General features: G+C 37.5%; 2 protein-coding genes across 5 annotated transcripts in view; both read left to right on the top strand.

The window, feature by feature from the left end:
- The window catches only part of ESRP2 (epithelial splicing regulatory protein 2), a 203,438-nt gene that overhangs the window by 99,407 nt on the left and 85,491 nt on the right, over positions 1 to 18,540 (top strand). For all 4 annotated transcript variants that reach the window (XR_011143350.1, XR_011143348.1, XR_011143351.1 and 1 more), the window contains 2 exons: positions 4,029 to 4,119; positions 6,196 to 6,282. The gene's annotated coding sequence lies outside the window, so the exon portion shown is untranslated. The remainder of the gene's footprint in view (positions 1 to 4,028; positions 4,120 to 6,195; positions 6,283 to 18,540) is intronic.
- On the top strand, positions 12,027 to 14,682 carry LOC104146304 (leukotriene B4 receptor 1). The gene has a single exon (XM_009678273.2). It carries the CDS (start codon positions 12,186 to 12,188, stop codon positions 13,203 to 13,205), a length of 1,020 nt encoding a protein of 339 aa, XP_009676568.2. The 5' UTR covers positions 12,027 to 12,185; the 3' UTR covers positions 13,206 to 14,682.

The raw sequence follows: 18,540 nt of genomic DNA, 5'->3' as shown, positions 1-18,540 counted from the left end.
TACTTAAGTGCTGCAGCTGAGCTAAAAGGATGATGGAGTCATAAGCAAGTATTTTTCTCAGAAGCTCTTAGAACGCATTGGGAGGAGGCTTTTCTTTTTCATAATGCTTCTTCAGGGTGGGACTTCACATACAGAAGCGCCCATAAATATCCCAGACATTCGGTTCAATTCATAGCCCATTTTTGTTAAATCAGCCATAGGAAGGTTGTTGTTTTATTATTTTTAGCAAAGTTTTTTTTTTCTTTTTAATGTCACTGTCAGACAGGTTACCACACCTTTAAGAACAACTCCTCAACTGAACGCATCAGTTTTTAAACTTCAAGCTGTACTTGCTTATAGGTACAGTTGTCAGTTGTACAGTCTCAGGACACAATTTGACATGCATTTGAACCAAGGCTGCAAAGATACTTTCCCTTCCTTTCCCTGACCTTGCTTGCTTAGCAGTCCACACTCACTTCCTCTCAGTGCTCCTCACTGGCACTAAACAGGACTTGAGATCAGTTCCTCAACCTGTTTCAGATTGATTTGTTTACACAGTGCAAATGGAAGTGCAGAACAGGGACACAAAGAAGGGGACAGTTGGACACTTGGGGGTTGGGGGACAGAAATGCAGGCTTAAATGACTGTCAGACTGGAAGATCAGAGCTTAGCCATCTAAGGTTGAATACCCACCATCAATAGATCCTGTCACTGTCATCTCTTCTAGGCTCAAACCTTTAATCTGTAAAATGTAGAACACTACTCTTCTCATTCACCTTTTTGAAAAGGTGAATCAATTAGTGCTTTTAAAGCATCCATGTAATAGAGCTTCAGAGTAAATTGTAAGGATCTAATGACTAACAAATTTGCCACGATCCCAAGTTTTGAACAGCCTGCAGTAAAGAAGATGTAAGGACATGCGCAGACCAAGGAGAACAGAAATTTGAAAAGTTGCATGTGAAATAAGCTAAGGGTCTTCTTAAAAGGAGGGGGAACGAGACTGTAATCAATTAACTAATAACTGTCGTTATGCCTCCGGTTGGAATTAAGGCTGAACAGATTATATGTTACTAATCCAGAAAACTTATAAAAAATTTAAAAGAAGGTTTTAAGGTAGGAGGTGGTAGAGAAGCTTACTAATACATTGCATAATCCAATCCTGTCCATTATACTTCCCTGGCACCCTTAAGGCTGATGATTATAGATCTCCCAATCTAATCCTAATATTTGGCCCAGTGTAGGAGACACTCTTAAACAGTAGTTCTCAGAAAATTACAGTAAACATTGAAACATTTTTTTTCCTTGAAATACCCATTCCCCATGTTTACAGGGAGTCGCACAGTATATTTTTCTTTAGGAATAAAAATAAATACTGCTGCTTTGTGTTCCTGGAAATCTACAGATATCTCATAGCCAACATATCAGATAAAATGAAAGAAACAGTAGTTTATTTGGTGTTCCTGTCAACAAAATTCCGTACTAACCTTCTGCAACAAGGGAAGTTAATCTTCTAGACTTTTGCAAACCTGCATGTGTCAGGGAGAGCCTATTAACTTCAGAACTTCTATTTCTAGTTAATGCCTGGGGGACACCCCCCTCACCCCCCCCCCCCCCCCCCCGGACTGGCATTCAAAACTTGAAACACAAAAAAACAACTGCCATGCCTACATTCCAAACTGATCTTGCAGACCTTTGGGATCACTGAGAGATTACAGTCCTGGAAACTCACAATAACACTTTTATAAGATAGCTCTGCAAAATAGACACATAATGCATGTTTATCTTCTTCAACTTTGAATCTCTTAATACTATAAACTAAGATATGTCGGTCCTCTGACAAATCCCAAAGGTTATGCTTTTTCTAAAAAAAGTCTGTTCTATAAATAATTTTGAATGCTAAGATCCAGTGATGTTTCATACATTATGTTCACTTAAAGTTTGGCTGACATACAATTCTATTGTTCATTTACTAAATCCTTCATTCCTACTGAGACAGTAGAAGAAACCTTAAGATCCTGAATTGCAAAATTCCTGCTGAATCAAAGAGAATTTTGCCAGAATTGGGAGAAATTTTAAGCGATAATGCTGGTATTTAAGGTACTGGGAGTTTTACTTAGGATTCACTCAAAACCGGTGCTCTGAGTTGCACCACTGAAGAATTTTGAGGTTAATGCAAGACAAAATAAGGAATAAGTACAAAAAGAATAAAGGGAGTAGCAGGAAGATAGAAGGGGAAGATAACATTTTGTGTAGGAGGGGTATATCAGAAAAAGAGTTGAAAATAAGATCCATGTTGAAATGAAAACTGGCTACATTGAACCCTCAGGCATAGCTCATGTCATGCACAAGTTCCCAGAAGTTACAGGAACTTCCTAGCGCATGCTGTGTTAGTGACAGAGCCTGACATTTTTTGCTATGCAGAGAAACTGCACTGTCTAAGGCAGAACAGTATCAAGATGATTTGATTTTCAGGCAACATATTTTTCAGATTAGCTTGCTGAGAAGAGCCGATTTGGAGAAGAGTTAATGCAGGAGTTCAGCATACTGCTCTTGTAAGGCAAACATCTCTTACAGGACTGTAAGAGTGGCTGGGGCAGAGTAACATGCTGCGTAAGCAAAAGAAATCTTGTTTGTAACGTGGCATGAGTCAAACAGCAGCATATAATGAAAAGGCAAGGAGACTATTATTCTTCTATTTAGTACGCAATTTCATCCAGTGTTACACCTTGCGTGGTGTCTCAGTTGGGCTGGGTGTCGGGCAGGTTGCTGAGAAATACAGGGCTTAGGAAATTTACTGTTAGTTGCTTCTGAAAAGATACAATATTGCTACTAGTAGATTACTGACAAAAGGGAATCAATTTCTGGAAACATAAGTGTATCCAGGAGAACTGAAACTCATGTAAGTTAGCTATTTAGTATTTTATCCAGAAGAATGTCTGATCTCATTAAGATTCCATTTACTTATTTTCATTGCTAAGTTGTTCAGACACTGAAGGATGGAAAAACATCTGACTGATCACGTTTGTTGAGAGATGTCAGCTATAGGAGACAATTTCAGAGTTCCTCTTTCATGGGTGCACAAAAATGTGCTGAAGAGAGAAGGTTTTTTTTTTTTTTTAAACCGAGTTGTAAAACACAAGATTTTTTCCTCCGTTTTGTGTTATGGCTCTTTGGTTCTGAAACATGTATACAATAACACTAAAAGATGTATCTGTAAAACAGACTTATTAGATGTGGAGACACAACGTACATACACTTACCCGTACACGTATTTTCTATACTTTTAAGTCAAGATAATCACATTAAAATATAGATACAAGCAGGAAAACTGACTACAATTAAGAGCCAAATAAAAAAGATCCAAACTTTGTTAATGGAACTTAATTAATATTTTGCTAAAAAACTCTTAACATTAATAAAACTAATTGTTCAAATCTGAGCTTGGATTATCAGTGCACTGCCTGTTGTGTTTGGCTGATGTGACTTTTCCAGGAAAGAGAGAGCCTACAAATACATCTAAATGGTTGTGCTCGAGCACTTACCATTCCATCCCTTGGGCACATTAGGTTAAAACAGTATGGCTTGATGATTCATAGTTCCCTCCCAAGGCTGAGGGAGACATAGGCAATTGGGAAAGGTTAATCATGGAAAATAGTATAAGCACTAACATTATGAGTAGCATTGTATCAGAGGCTGTGTCATACATATAAACGCAGAAGTATAATCATAGAAAATTTAAGTTTGGAACGGACCTTTGAACGTCATCTGTTGCTATCTTTCTGCTCAGATCAGGAATTAGATCAGAATAGTTATCTTGATAGTTCTATTGAGCAAACAGTACAACGAGAATATAGAAAGACCTAATTTTACAATCTGCTATGCCATCTCATGAAAACTTAGTGTCTCGCAGTTTTCGATCACAGGGGCTGGCATCAACCACCTGCAGAGACATAAGGTAAATTTATAGCTCTGAATGCTCTCTATCTGCACAAACCTTAAAAAACAAAGTGCTGATCCATCCTCTTCCCACTGATCCCTTCTCAACACAGGAAACATCATAGCCGTAAATACACAGTTGAGAACCTGAGCTTGAGTTTTGCAGCGCTGTTCAGCATCTGAAACTACAAATGACTTCAGCAGGTAACGATTCTAACACGATTCCACTCCTTCATTTAATTCTTGTGTTTCTAGGATTAGTACCAAATTAAAGGCAGTTTGAACAGGGGACAGTGAACTGACCTGTCACGTTTTAGACTGGAAAATAGTATTTTGGAGCCATTTCAGGACGAGTTAGAAAGAAAGGGGAAGCTTGCCAAAGAGTTCCTTGACATAGTACTTTCAGAAAATGGTTTCAGTAGAACAAAGGTTTCTTAAACAGCTTGGGATGCTTTAAATATTGCTACCACGCTACGTTGCAATATGTGTCTAGAATAACTCTGAAGAGCTCCTTCATGGCATGGTGAGAATCATTTTGCTATCAATGCTTGGCAGCTGGAAGTGAAGCTGCTCATATTACAAGCCTAAGAAGTGATAAAAAATGGATACTGCTATCATATGACAAAAACAAATTTTCTACTGAAAGCAAGAAAACTCTGCGCTTTCACATGGCAGATAAATTGGTCTCATGATTTCCTGTTAAAGAATATACCATTGTGAGGAAATTTCAACTCTCCTGCTTGGATCTTATTCTAACATAACTTGTGAAAACAGTTTTGCTATTTATGTAGGCTACAAGGATGTCTTGCTTAGCTGGGGAAAACAGCTCTTTCAAAACCTCACACTATCTTGCTGTCTTTTCTTGGATATTCCCTTATTTTAGCAAGCTGCTAGACAGTACTGTTTTTTTCTGTTGTGCTCACGGAAGATGACTGTTTTCAGATAACACAAAAAAAAACCCTACCAGTTTTTCAAAAGAAATTTGTCAATCTCTATTTAAATTCTATTTTTAAATGCTTTAGGGAGCATTCTTCTTAATATTTGTTTAACATGGTATAGAATTTAGTATTACATCATTATAGATAATAACCTAGCCAATCTCCTGAATTTTACTTCAGCCCAACATTGTGCAAAACCTGAATCAGAAAACTAGAACTTGGATAAAGTTTGTAGCTGGATCTGCAATTTGAAACTTAAATATGTCATTGGGAGAAAAAGGGGGAAGACCCATCATACTTTGATCAGCTGATACTCAGCAGCAGGGTCTAGCAAGAGCAACATTTCCTTAGGAATGTTTTTCCTACTGTGTATTCTGTTATTCACTTGGTAGCTGTAAACAGATTCCGAAGAATACAGAGAACCAGGGCTGCGTATCAGGATACGTTGCACATAATGAACATTCCACTATACTGATATGAAATACGTCCAGCTAGTACACAGGGGAACTAAGCAGAAATATAGCAATGGTTTCAGTAATATTGTGGTCAGATACCACAGTACTTGGTTAACATGTAGCTGCTCAAGTGACAGGAAAACAGCAATTGTGAAAAAAGTATTTACACGTTTGCAGTGTGGGGAAAGAACTGATATTAAAGAGATACCATTCAAAATCATTGAGGACTAAACCCTTCCCACAGAGAGAGGCATCACTCAGGACAAAAGCTGCCAAGAAAAACTGCATACGCTATCTAAAACTGCCATTGATACAATACCAAATGATGGTATATTCAAATGAGACTTGACTTTTACTAGTTTAAGCGCAGAGTAGAAGGCACCACATACCGAGATACAAAGCTCTGCCAGACAGAGGACTACCTGAGGTGTGAGGATGACCAGGTAATTACATCACATAAGGATCTCTGTGGCCATAGAGCATCTGGAGTAAATGAAGAAAAAAAATGACACAGTGACCTTTGGAACTAAGTCTTTCTAAAGATCTAAAAACATCATCTAAAAATAACTCAGTTCTAAAGAGGTACTTTCAGCATAGTAATGAGTTGTTCAATTATAAGTGCTAGCAATTTCTGCCAGTGAATAGACTTGTTTCATTTAATGCTGAACCCTTCCTTATTCACAGCCATTTCTAGTATTACATAAAAGTCATACAGAAGCAGCAGGTCACCTTACAGAAACATAGCAAATAACCAATGCCTAAAGAATCCTTGTGAAGTATTGCACATTTTCCATAGAGTATGTTCTCTATATAAAAATTTAGTAAACATCTGTTACTATAGTTGTGTGTGGCCTCTTAGAATCAATCTTGAGTACTTTTTATTTCAGGATAAGAATGCTTGGACAAGATCATTCTGAACAGCAGCAGAGTACAATGCACTGGCTTCTCTCTGGCCGTGAAGAGCAACATACCAGGTATGCTAATGGCTAAGTGACAGAGGGCGTATGTGTTACTCTGCAAGCGTCTTTAGCTAACACACCTGTGGTAGCTGCTACAGAGCAGGAGGAAATCCTTGTATTACTCATAAAATGAGTACAGTCTTTTTAACAGCACAGTTAACCAGGTTCCTGACATAAGGTCACAAAACCAAGACTTCACGTCACACTGGGGCCCAAGCCAGTGGTCAAAAAGTACTTGCATACTAAAGCAATTAAATAAAGCTCTTAAGCTTCTCAGATCTTAAGATCTGCAAAGCAGGGTTGTACCACAACATGAGAGAGTACAATTTGGTCTGTTTTTCAAAGGGATTACAAAAACACATACTATGGAAACTACCCTGAGGGAACTATTGTTGTTCATATCGTTGTTAAACTCTCCGAGCTTTGCTGCTTCAGAGACACAGAAAATGAAATCAGACACCTAGTTGTTTTCATTTAAGGAGACTGCCCTTATTATATTAGTGAGAGCAGAATATAGCAGACTGGAAGTGGACACGTATTAAAACAGAGCTGAAAACAAGAGAGCTAAAAATATGCAGTTATCCAGAAAATAGCATTAACTACAAGACAGAAACAACATTGACCTTTAAGTCACAGCCATCTAACTTTTCTATGCAAGAGGATCAGTTCTGTGGGCCTCAGCCTTGAACTTCCACGCACCATGTGCAGGGAAAGGCTTTTAACACTATCATGGAGTAGCTTTGGTACGGCACAAGTCTGCAGCGTTAGCCAACGAGAGAACAGTAGGTGATTCCTTAATGCCTCCCCATGTTGAAAATACGTAACTACATGGAAAAGTCCCTTTACGTAGGAGTATACGGTAAGAAATAGTATATGCCTGGTTTATGTGCCGAACAGCAGCTACCATCTACTGGTGCAGTGCCTACACAACACAATACAGGTTTTTTTTTAATCACAGGCCTTTCGCGAGCACTGCACTGCCAAAGACTTTCTTTCATTAAACTGCTGAATTACAATGAGACAAGGATGCTACATTAACATAACATTTAGATGAAATCCCGCCCTGTGTAGGAGGAAAAGAAGAGGTAGAAGTGGCAGTGGGTTTAGATAAACAGTAAAGAAAACACATCAGGTAACTTTTGGCACCAAACATCCCAGCAATATTTGTCGTAAGCAATCTATTACTCCTAAAGGAGGGGTATGTAAACACTGTATTTGATCTACCCAGTAGCAATTATGGTGCCAGATGTGCTTATGTAGATAAGGATTTTTGGATAGCAGCAGTCTGTGTACATACAAATAGCAAGGTAGTGGCTGCTAAATAGTGACATTTAAAACAACCGGCCAAAGTCTCACCATTAATGGTAACAAACCTATACATATACTGCTTGAAAGCTTGCTCTAGAAATAACAGGAAATTAAAAACCGGCACGTTCATAATGCTCTGGAGAAAATATTTTTTAAGTTTTTCCAAAATGTCTATGTAATTCTTATTCATATTCCTGCTTGTATTCAGAACTGTAAATATGGATCTCCACCATTTTGATTGCAACTTCCACTCTCGTGAGCCCAGTATGTCTGATTTTACATGGAAAATATTTCACCATGTACTTTAATAGTTTCACAGCTGCAGGCACCGTGTTCTGATTGTCCATGATCATTCTGTTACAGTAAGAAAGGCGTGAAAATGTAAGCATGCATTGAAATACGTACAATACTGGCTTTATAAGGGCTGTTCCTATCAAGGGTTCTAATATAGATTTCCTGACTAGGATGAACAGGAATTATTTTCTGCTGGCCAGTTGTATAAAACTATTCCTGTTTCCTACTGAGCTCGGTAGGGAATATCGTTTTGTAATATGCTTATTAGAAGAAGAGGGGTTAACAACACATGTGGCATAGAATACTAGAAACTTTCTATTTATAGTGCAAAGTACACATCTTCATGTATTCACGAGCTGATCCCAAGACAGCTCTTCATTAAGTTGTTTTCCTTGGTGATAAAGGACTGAGAGTGTTCCAACTTGTACTTGCTACCTCATGGACTGCCACAGTGAACAGTGTTTGCAAGAGCTTAAAAACGTCTGGCGCATGTCTCTTCTTACACTACACTTTCCTTTGCAGTACTCACAGAGCAAAAGTATTATTAGCTCTTGTACACCACCATGAAATTCCATTTATATGAGACCACTCTAGTAATCATGAAAGCGACATTTAGGTCAGGTTTTTTTTGTTTTTTTGTTTTTTGTTTTGTTTTTAACACTAATGAACAATACCAAGTTGGCGTGGCTTAGAGAACGGACTATCCATAATTTTCTCATCATGAAGGCAACGTCTTTTACTTTCACACTGTCCTTTATAGCACCATTGAATTGAGTTTGAATCCTCTAAACGTCATTTTGCTTCAATGGTTGAAGAACTAGAGAGTTTGGACTAGTAACTTCCCTTCATCAGCAGCAGACAAACAGACTTACCAATATCAGTGTCCATCATTTCAGCACATACACAGCACTTACCATTCATTCTTGTATAATCACTTATTAAACATAAAAAACATCCAGTGGGTCTTTCTGAAGAAAATGCTAAAAAGAATTTTAAAGGAAAACCTTTCTTTTAGGCACAAGTGTTCATACAATTTATATGTTGTACAGATTTCTCATGCATCAGCTAACACTATAATAAATTCTCAGAGACATGCACTTATTGCTTGGAGGGGTGGATGTATCTGCGAGCGGAGGCTGTGCAGTTATGATCCAGAGCTCATGCTGCAGTTTCTTAAAGCATTCTGTGGCAAAGAAAGCAGGATAAAGTTACTTTGCATTTCTAGGGAGGACAGCTTGTGTTTAGGTGCTTATCTTGCAGCATTTTGTACACGGTACATCAGGATCATGGCTTCTCTTGTGATAAACTGCCTTTCCGTAGAAGATTTGACAGAATATATTACTATATGCATATGTTATTTTTGCTTTTACCTTTAGCTTCTTGGAAAAGCTAGGTGCGTTATATCAGCATGCTTCTTTACAGCCAAAACCAAAGATTCTCAGTATCTTGGAGAGAATTCCTGATCCTCAGAATAAACATGCAAAAGCTGGAAATATTACAGTTTAAACATAGTGATCTAAATGCATTATCTGTCTGAAAATGCTCAGTGTTGTAAATTACAGACCATCCACCAGAGGGAACCTCATGCATACAAAGAGAAATAAGTAATTGGAAGAAAGAATGAAGCACCTTGCTAACACTTAAACCACAGCAAATTCTGTTCAGTTTTGTTTGTTTGCTTTACAAATAGCACAGACTTCTCAAGCTTGGAAAATTTTCAGAAGTTATTTGCCAAAGGTAACAGATTTAACAGAAAGTTTCCAATGTTAATGACTGACTATTCACTATATATAATATGCACTACAAATAGCATGTATATATTATATGCACACACACACAAAACTCACAGATTTAGATCTCAGGTTTTTTTAACATAGAAACGCAGACCAATTTCACTGCTGTTAATACAGTTAGACCAGAGTTAATGAGGTCAGAAGTCCAACTGCACATTCATCCCTTCAGAGCCCCATCACATTTGGTCACTAGAATGAATAAGATGCTGAGCTGTTTAGCTACTATACTACTCAGCATGTTATTGAACAGGGGGCATGCTCCCCTTGCTAATGGACATATTTGTTAAATTTCCCCTGAAGTATGTTTTCTGCTAGTGTGAATTCAAGGAATAATAGTCAGATACTTCAAGAGAATATTAAAGACATTTTAGGGTCTGAGATTTCCATAGTGATCCTAACAATGATATAGAGCTCTTCAGAAACATGGTCCTCGGCTAGTGTTAAATCTAACACCCTAGAAACCTGCCTGCTTTCAGAGTCTTACTCAGGAAATCTCAGCATCCCAGACACCTGTCTGGGATCTTTTTTGGAACAGAAATTCCAGGCAGTTGCTAGAATGCGGAGATTCATTTATTTTCTTGTTTAAATAAAAGATCAGAGGCAGAGATCATCTGGCAAGCAAGCTTCTACTAGAGTGTGGAAAACACACACCTTTCTAAAAAAGGGAAAAAAAAAAAAAGGACCGATGCTTCAGAAGTACAAGCAGATCCCATGTCACTGGATTAGGCCTATACTAACTAATACTGATACCAATCAATATTAGTATGGATAACTGTTCTTTGTCACCGAGAGTGAATTTTTGAGGCAGAAGGTGTTACTGAGATATTGGGGATCTGTCTTGGTTTTTTTCCTTTAAAAAATAAATATATGAATATCTGTAACTCAGTTCAATCTAGATATTAGCACTGGAAATAAATAACCCTTCAAAAATTTCTTGTGGAGAAATAATGTTATGTATAAAGGTGATTTCATTAGCAGAAGACACACCGCCCAACACTTCCTTTCATTGGTGGAATTTTACAAGCGGTTTTCAGAAGTTCCCTGTAGAAAACAAACAATTGGTTTCAGTTTTTCCCCCTACACATCTTCACTAGACAGAGGTAAAAGTAAAAGGAACTGGAATCATGTATCAGATCAAATCCAAATCAAAATCTCTATTACACAAATAGTATTTTGAAAATATAATTCTTGACTTCAGTGGAATTATTTTGGATTTGTTTTTCATCTCATTATAGTTTTAAAATGAGATTAAAAACAAACTAAGCTCGTGGCAGGGGGTGGGGGAGGTTTCACAATCCTTTTTTCAAGTGAAAGATACTTAACCTGATGAACTACATTTGCCAGGTTTTGTAAAATACTTACTGAATGTTTAAAGAAATAACCCAAATCACAGTTTTAAAATTAAAAAGCAAGAGCTATGCATAACTTTTTTTTTCCCCCCCCCATGGATCCTTTTGAAGTAAAACACCCTTTCAGTTTCACTTCCCTGACACTTGACCATTTTTGTTGGTGCTGCTGTTTTACTTCCTCCTCTAACTTTTTAGAAATAAAGAATCTAAAAGAACACATTCTGACATCAGGGTAACAAAATACTTCCATATTCTTTGGCCAGACATTGAGGAACATACAATTCATGCAGCATTTGAATTGTTTAATGTACTAAAAAACAGTTTTCCTAGGCAATAAAGGCACAGTCAGGTGCTGACACACCAGCGGAACAACCTAATCATTTCCTCCCAACCCTATAGCCAGACTATTCTTGTGGCTGTTACTTGGCTAAAGGACTGTGCTTTCGCAGAACATTAGAAATACAATCCCTAGCCAGTTCTATTATATCAGTACAATCTCACTGTAGGACAAACACTGATTTCCTTTATGCCAGTGTTATTTCTAAAGCACGATCAAGATCAACTGTTTTCTGCTGCATTAAAAAATGACATGAAGGCAGGAAGTACAGTAATTTTTCATGCTTTAGATCGCAGTTTCTTACATTAAAGATGCAGTGGACACTTAGTTTTATTTGCCACCCTTTTGATGATTTTCTCTTTTCTAAAATAAAACACTGAGTTGGTCATACAAACAATAGTAGAACAGCATTAAAAGGTTTTCTTTCGCCCTGTGGTTTTTTTTTATTAGATCAGTAACTTTAACCAAGCAGCCAACTTCTTTAAAAAAAAAAAAAAAAAAGACTTTTGAAACACAACCTCCATGCTTTAAGATGTGTTGAAGTAGGATAGATGCAACTAAGAGCAAAGTCAAGTGCTACACAGTATTTTTATCTTTGCTTTGCATGCAAAAATACATACTGTCTTCCTAAACAGCAGGAAGTACCATATATGGTTAGATGATTGTAAGAGGGAACAATAGGAGCTCATATGCCTTACCAGTCTACAGCATATCAGTTACAGTCTGATTTGCACCTTCCAATCCAAGGAACATTCTCCCAGATAGTTCACCTATACCTTCCGAATAAGGAGAGAGTGCAAAGCACAGAGGACATTAGCATCCAAAAAGAACTGAAGAATGTCCAGGATGAGTCAGACTGAGGAAAGCAGTAGCCACTTGACATGGAACATTGAGAGGTCAGTAGTCTGCATAATACTGAGCTTGTCGTTTATTGTTGGGACCCCTGGAAACTGCATTGTCATCTGGACTGTTTGTACAAAAATGAAGCAAGTATCTCCTTCAGTCCTGCTGATCTTGAACCTGGCCATCGCAGATATCCTTGTACTGATTACGCTACCGATCTGGATTTACTCTTTTGCTGACTCCTGGGTTTTTGGAGTTATCTTCTGCAAGATACTCGTTTTCATTATTTACTGCAGCATGTATGCTAGTATATTCCTCATTACGGCACTGAGCTTGGAGAGATTACTGGCTGTATTTTACCCCTTCACGATTCAAAAATATAAAACAAAAGAAAAGATTTTTGTAATCATATTCCTCATTTGGTTCCTGTCTATTACTTTTGGCATTTCTGTCATTCCATTTCAAGAGACAGAAGAAATGAATGGTGGACTACAATGCACATGTCGCAACTATTCTTCTAATAGGCAGAAAGTATCATATCTTTTGCTAGAGACTCTTGCAGGTTTTGCAATTCCTTTTTTAATAATTTTCACTTGTTATGTGTGTGTTGGAAAAAGAATAAGCAAAATGACTTACCAATCAAAGCGGCGATCAGAACGGCTGATTGCCAGTGTGGTTGTGGCATTCATTTTATGCTGGCTCCCACATCATCTCTTTAACATCCTGGAGATTATTTCAGTACAGATAGAACTCTCTAACAAAGAAGTGTCTTTAGCACTGGATGAAATTTTAAACATAGGAGTGTACATCTCTGGAGCACTTGTATTCATCAGTAGCTGTATTAACCCTCTACTTTATGCCTTTGCTGCACGAAGATTTCAGAATCACTTGAGATTTGCCAAGATATCAAAGCTGTTTGAACAGATGAGTCAGACTGTAACAGAGGAAGACAAGAAAAAGAGTTCTGTTGTAACCAAACAAGAAGATACTTTAATAAGCACAGAGAATCTTTAACAAGGAACATATACCAAGTAAATAATGGGATTCTGGGGCATTCCTTCAGCAATTCTTCCACCTCACATTCTCAGTTTTGCTTACCAAAAAAAAAAAAAAAAAATCAAGGACTAGCCTGTCAGCTCCTGATTAAGCTAGACAAGTAAAAGTCATTAGGTTTCGTTTTCTGTGTTATAGAAGAATTGGCAGTGACAACCTAATTCCGTTCCATATCACAATATTATCACTGTTTCAGTTGTGTTGAGAACTTCAACAAGGTAGCTAGAAGCTGAAAGCATAAGGAATGCAACACTTTTACTTTCCATTAAAACTGCAATTTCTAGAAAAGGTTCATGTATGGAAAACAGAGACTTTGTTCAGGGAAAAAAATGTAGAACCTTAAGTTTTCCTCTAAGAAAACTTTAAATGCTAAAAAAAACCTTATATATAATCTGAAGTTTTAAGTAAGAGCATATCTACATCCCTGGTGTGGATAGGAGTGCTAATTTTAAGTATATTAATTACACCTAAAACTCTTTATGGTAGATTGAAATCATATTAATTACACCTAAAACTCTTTACGGTAGATTGAAATCATAAAGCTATTTTTTATTCAGGACTTTATTTTGGCCAGTTTGAAAGTAACAAGGGCTGCTTACACAGTCAAGCTCATTTACAAGTGTATCTTATAGTAATGGGCTTTAACAAATAAAATGCAAGTGTGATAGGATTCTTCAGGAAAAATGGGAAGGTACAAGAATTCTATGTAGTATGTAGCTACAGACTTCACAATATATTCAGTCTCAAATACATTACATACTTAAATGGCAATGCAACTATTGATAAATCAAATACATGTACTATGAGTATTCTCAAAAGGTTTGATTTAGGTTAAGCTCTGAAGATGTCTATTAAATTGTGGAGGAACTGGATCAGGTCCTGGGGGGAAGGGACGAGAGATCCTCAGTATTATTTTTTCACTTGCAAGAAAAGTATGCCTGCGCTACAAAATGGCTAATATCATGAGAAATTCAACTTGCAAGGGGAAAAAAAAAGCATTACTTTTTTTTCTTTTTATATAGAAGAGGGGGGACTGTCTTTAAGAAACCAGTAAATTTAGAGCTTGCAAGGAACTTGTTTTACTTTTGTGAATGTGTATAGGCTGTGAAAAAACTGCATAGCATGCATAAATGTTTTCTTTTGAATTTTTTTTTCTGTTGTGCCTAACATTTTAAACTTTCTTTTGCTTACTTTTACATCAATGATTTGTAATGATAAGAATAAGATAACTACTGATTACTGAGAAATATATCATAATATCCTGTACCTTGTGTTCTGGACAGCTGTGAAGTAACTACATAACTCATCTTTACAAAAATACTACGAAAGACTAACCAGATCTTCCTTATCAAAAGCTGCTTATGTAGCAACCAAGGATACTTGGGTTGTACTAATTTGATCTATCAACCAAAATATACACAGAGAAGTTAAATCCTTACCTGTTAATGTAACAATATTTCTCTGAACTTTGCATATGTATTTGTTATTCCAGTTTGTTTTGAAAAAAGGGCTTTTTTTTCCTCAGTAACAGAAAAGGCCCCACCATGAAGGGATTTCCATTAATAGATCTCCTTCACTGAGATAAAAGGAAAGCTAGAAACAGCACTTCAGCAAGAACTTCCATTTGCAGCAAAGAGTAAAAAGCAGATGAAATCTCTTAGGCCCCACCTACCTACCACTCTTTCTTTACCTTACTAATGACTCCTTAGTTATTAGCACATTGAGTATTTTTATAATCATTTCTTAGCATATAGCAATTTCTCACAATAAAGGCAGCAACTTTAGTTAACTACTGCATACAGAGGGGAAGTTGTATTTCTCTATATGTTCTATCACTCACTATTCAATAACAAGACAGAACAGATAAAGGTTTAATAAGCACATGAACAGCGTAACTGAGCTAGAGTTCCAGGCTACCAGGAACCAAGTAGTTCACAACTAACAGTTTGGGAAAACACCCAAACAAGGTTTAGTACAAGCTACCTGACCAGAGGTTTCCTTTCTGTCAGTCTATATCCTATACCTAGCTGCAGTCAATCTTCTTATTAAGAATTGGGCTAAACCCTTAACCATCTGTGCATGTGCATCTCATGAATGAAGCAGCCTCTTCTGCTGCCCTTTGCTACTCAGCAAGCCCTTTTGTGAGCACTGACTGCATGCAAAGTGCCTTGTGTGGGACCCAGGATAGACTATAAAGAGATCAGTGACCAGATTATATATAGAGTCAGTAAAATAATGTCTACCACTGTGGGTTTGCTACTGCTTTATATTAATAGGTAGGGAGTAGTGAGTCAGACTTGTTGTTTTACTTGTCACTCATTTACAGATGAGTGAACTTTGCTGCTCGGGCTGCTTCTTACACAGCATCTGGGAATCTTAAAAAGGAACCAGTGAAGTTCCCACATCAGTAAGTACATTCCAGGGAATAATGAAATGATTAGTTAGGGCAGTTCTGGATTGAAGCCTGCTATTCACAGGATTCAGAATCGTTTACTAAGAGGAGCTGCTCTTGGACTGAAATTACAGCATTTAGTACAGAGCCATAAACTGAACTGGTTACTCAAGGAGAATACTTTTCTCACAGCCATCAACAGGTAGAAAAGCAGCACATCCGATGTATTCTACATCTGTGCTTTGACAGCAGTTAGCATGCATTTTCTGCCTCAGTAATTAGGCCTCACATTTTCTTCCACTGCTTTTTACTCACAGCTGAGGTACTGAAATACTTGTAACACGGCAGGGGAACTAGAACTGTCCCGGCTCTTACGTTCATATTAATGGCCTTACAAGTCAGCTTCAGAAGTTTGTTATCTTTAAGAACTATGTTCTCTGAGGCTGTTTGAGGTGTGGTGAAAGATGCTAAAACAGCAGCCTTCACAACTAACATTGCCTTTCTACAGAGCAAATGGAGTAATTCTTACAAACGTTGATATGGACAGATAAAGAGCCACTGTTTTAATATTTTTGGAAACATAGATTTAGCTGTGATATAACTGGGTCCGTAAGAGTCGATACAGAAATATAAGCTTACGGCACTGCAAACTACTTCTTTCTTTAACAGAAGGACATCAGGTTGGTCAGCATAGCAAGACCGACTGCTTCATCTACGCTAATGCACCCTTATCACAGAACTACAGGGCTTTCAATAGGTCCATTCAGCCAATAAACAGTGAATATTCAAAATGTCTCCTAAAATACCTAATCCCTAACCTAACTGCCTAATACCTAGTACAGCTTTGGTCCAGAACACTGCGTCTTATGATACTTTATGGTTCTTGATGATTACAATACATATCCATCCTATAGACTATACAAGAAAGATGATAGAAAGCAGAGACTTTTCTTGATTGTTTAAGTGAGTTTCAAAGCAGTGACTTGGAGATGAGTAATCTTTATTCATAAACTCTCGAGATACTCAGACCCTTCCGATTCCATCTCAGAAAAATGATGATTTCATCTCATTTGAGTTCCTCTTATTTTTCCTCCTAATTCTTTGGTCCTTGTTTACCACTGCTTGAAATCTGTCTGTGGTTTGAGCGTCCAGCTATTTCTCATGACACAGCAAGGAGGAAGGCTGACCTGGGGGGGGGGGGGCATGTCAGTCACCTGAGTCAGATCACCTCAGATTACACTGAAGTACAGGGAACATTATGTGGAATCAATGCAACATTGCTTAGAACACTGTGTACTGAGAGCTGACCAAGATGCCAGATATTTTGAATTTCTCATTTTTTCATAAATTAACTAATCTGCTGACATTAAAGTCTTACAGCAAATTTCAGGCTGTGGGTAAGTTTTCCATGGGTATATGTTAAGTGTCAGGCTACATAAAGGAAGTTTATGCTGTATAAGCGTGCTATATTAACAGAATTTAAGGAGAGCCTAAACTATTTTTGGTTTAAGCATAGCCAATATACAAGCATAAAAAGTAGTAGAAAGAAATATCAGTCTCGCAGGTCTTATGGCTTTTGTTGCTTATTGACTTCAAAGGTTTTCTGTAAGCATCACGGTAAAAGAATTATTATAGAGGTCTGGATTAAAACAGTGGAACGTCATGGATACTTAGAGGCAACTCAATTTAAGAGATAACACAGGAGAAATCACAAGGATCCTTTTTGTAAAGTATAATAAGTGGTAATAGAAAGGCAGAAGCAGGGCAACTGGATTATAGTAAAGAAAATATTTTTTCTTTAATGAAATCAGAAATCTGTCCAGGAAGAAGCATGACAGATGTTAAGAGCAGCTTAAAAGACTGTTGAAAGTGCAGTTGTGGAATTCCATTAGGGCTAGTAATTGCTTAGCAGGACTAAAAGAGAAAGAATTGTATGTAGCATTGATCAAAAGGAATAAGAGATCCTGGAGGCTATCAGGTGCTGTAAGGGGTACTTAGATGTGCAAATTCTCAATCAGCTTGCTTAGCTATTAACGTGAAAACTAGGTGATAGTTTGCAAAACTGCAGACAATTAATAGCTTTATATATTTCCAAGAAGGGCTGCTTCAGTCAGCATACTGGCTGTGTACTTAACACTACACCAAGTCATTATTTATGCTCCTGCACTTAAGATGGCTCAGGAGGTCAGTAGTTCTATAGTATAGATTTGATACTCTTCCAGAGGCTGCTACAAATGCTTTCTTCTGTAGACAACTACTTGGCTATGCTCTACCCCTATCATTCCCTCAAATAATGAGTCGACCTCATAATTGCACCACTAGAGAGTATGCAAGCAGTGCTTCCTATGCCTGTGTCTGTCCCCTTTCACATTTAACATGAGTCTGACCCATTCTGGTCCATAATAAATACTTAAAAGGTGCAGAGTCAAAGACCGTTGCCAACAATTAACTTTCTCTAGGTTTATGTGCTACAAATGTTATATTATTCCTTGTCCTTCATGTACAGGAAGAAGGAAAAAGGAATAGTAAGGGAACATTAGATTAAGGAAAGAGCAAGAGAGAAAGAAGTCAACTCTGATTATAAAGAAAAATACAGTCACAGAATGAAAGAAAGAAGTTGAATTGTGGAAGCTGAGTTCACAAAGCACAGACAGGGAAGTGGATTATATGTTCTGTTGCACGACAGTTTCAGGTTTTTATTAATACAGCCATGTCAGATGAGTTCATCACTGATACTGCTCTTTATCTGAGGACTCCTTAGTTTGATCTCTACTATTTGTTATTAGGTTAAAGAAAAGAATCCCAATAAAATACATTTTGGAGGGCTAACACTACTCCCTGAGGGCCTTAGCAGCTTACGCTATTCCTGTTAGAGGGAGAGCTGGACACGATCAGGACTATGAT

The sequence above is a fragment of the Struthio camelus genome, chromosome 10 (genome assembly GCF_040807025.1).
Source record: "Struthio camelus isolate bStrCam1 chromosome 10, bStrCam1.hap1, whole genome shotgun sequence".
In the NCBI taxonomy this organism is placed as follows: domain Eukaryota; kingdom Metazoa; phylum Chordata; class Aves; order Struthioniformes; family Struthionidae; genus Struthio; species Struthio camelus.
Note: the sequence above shows the minus strand (reverse complement) of the source record. Positions and strands in the feature narration are given on the sequence as shown.

What these genes read in the sequence shown, in the direction of transcription:
- LOC104146304 (XM_009678273.2), top strand. Translation starts at nt 12,186, where the DNA reads ATGTCCAGGATGAGTCAGACTGAGGAAAGCAGTAGCCACTTGACATGG.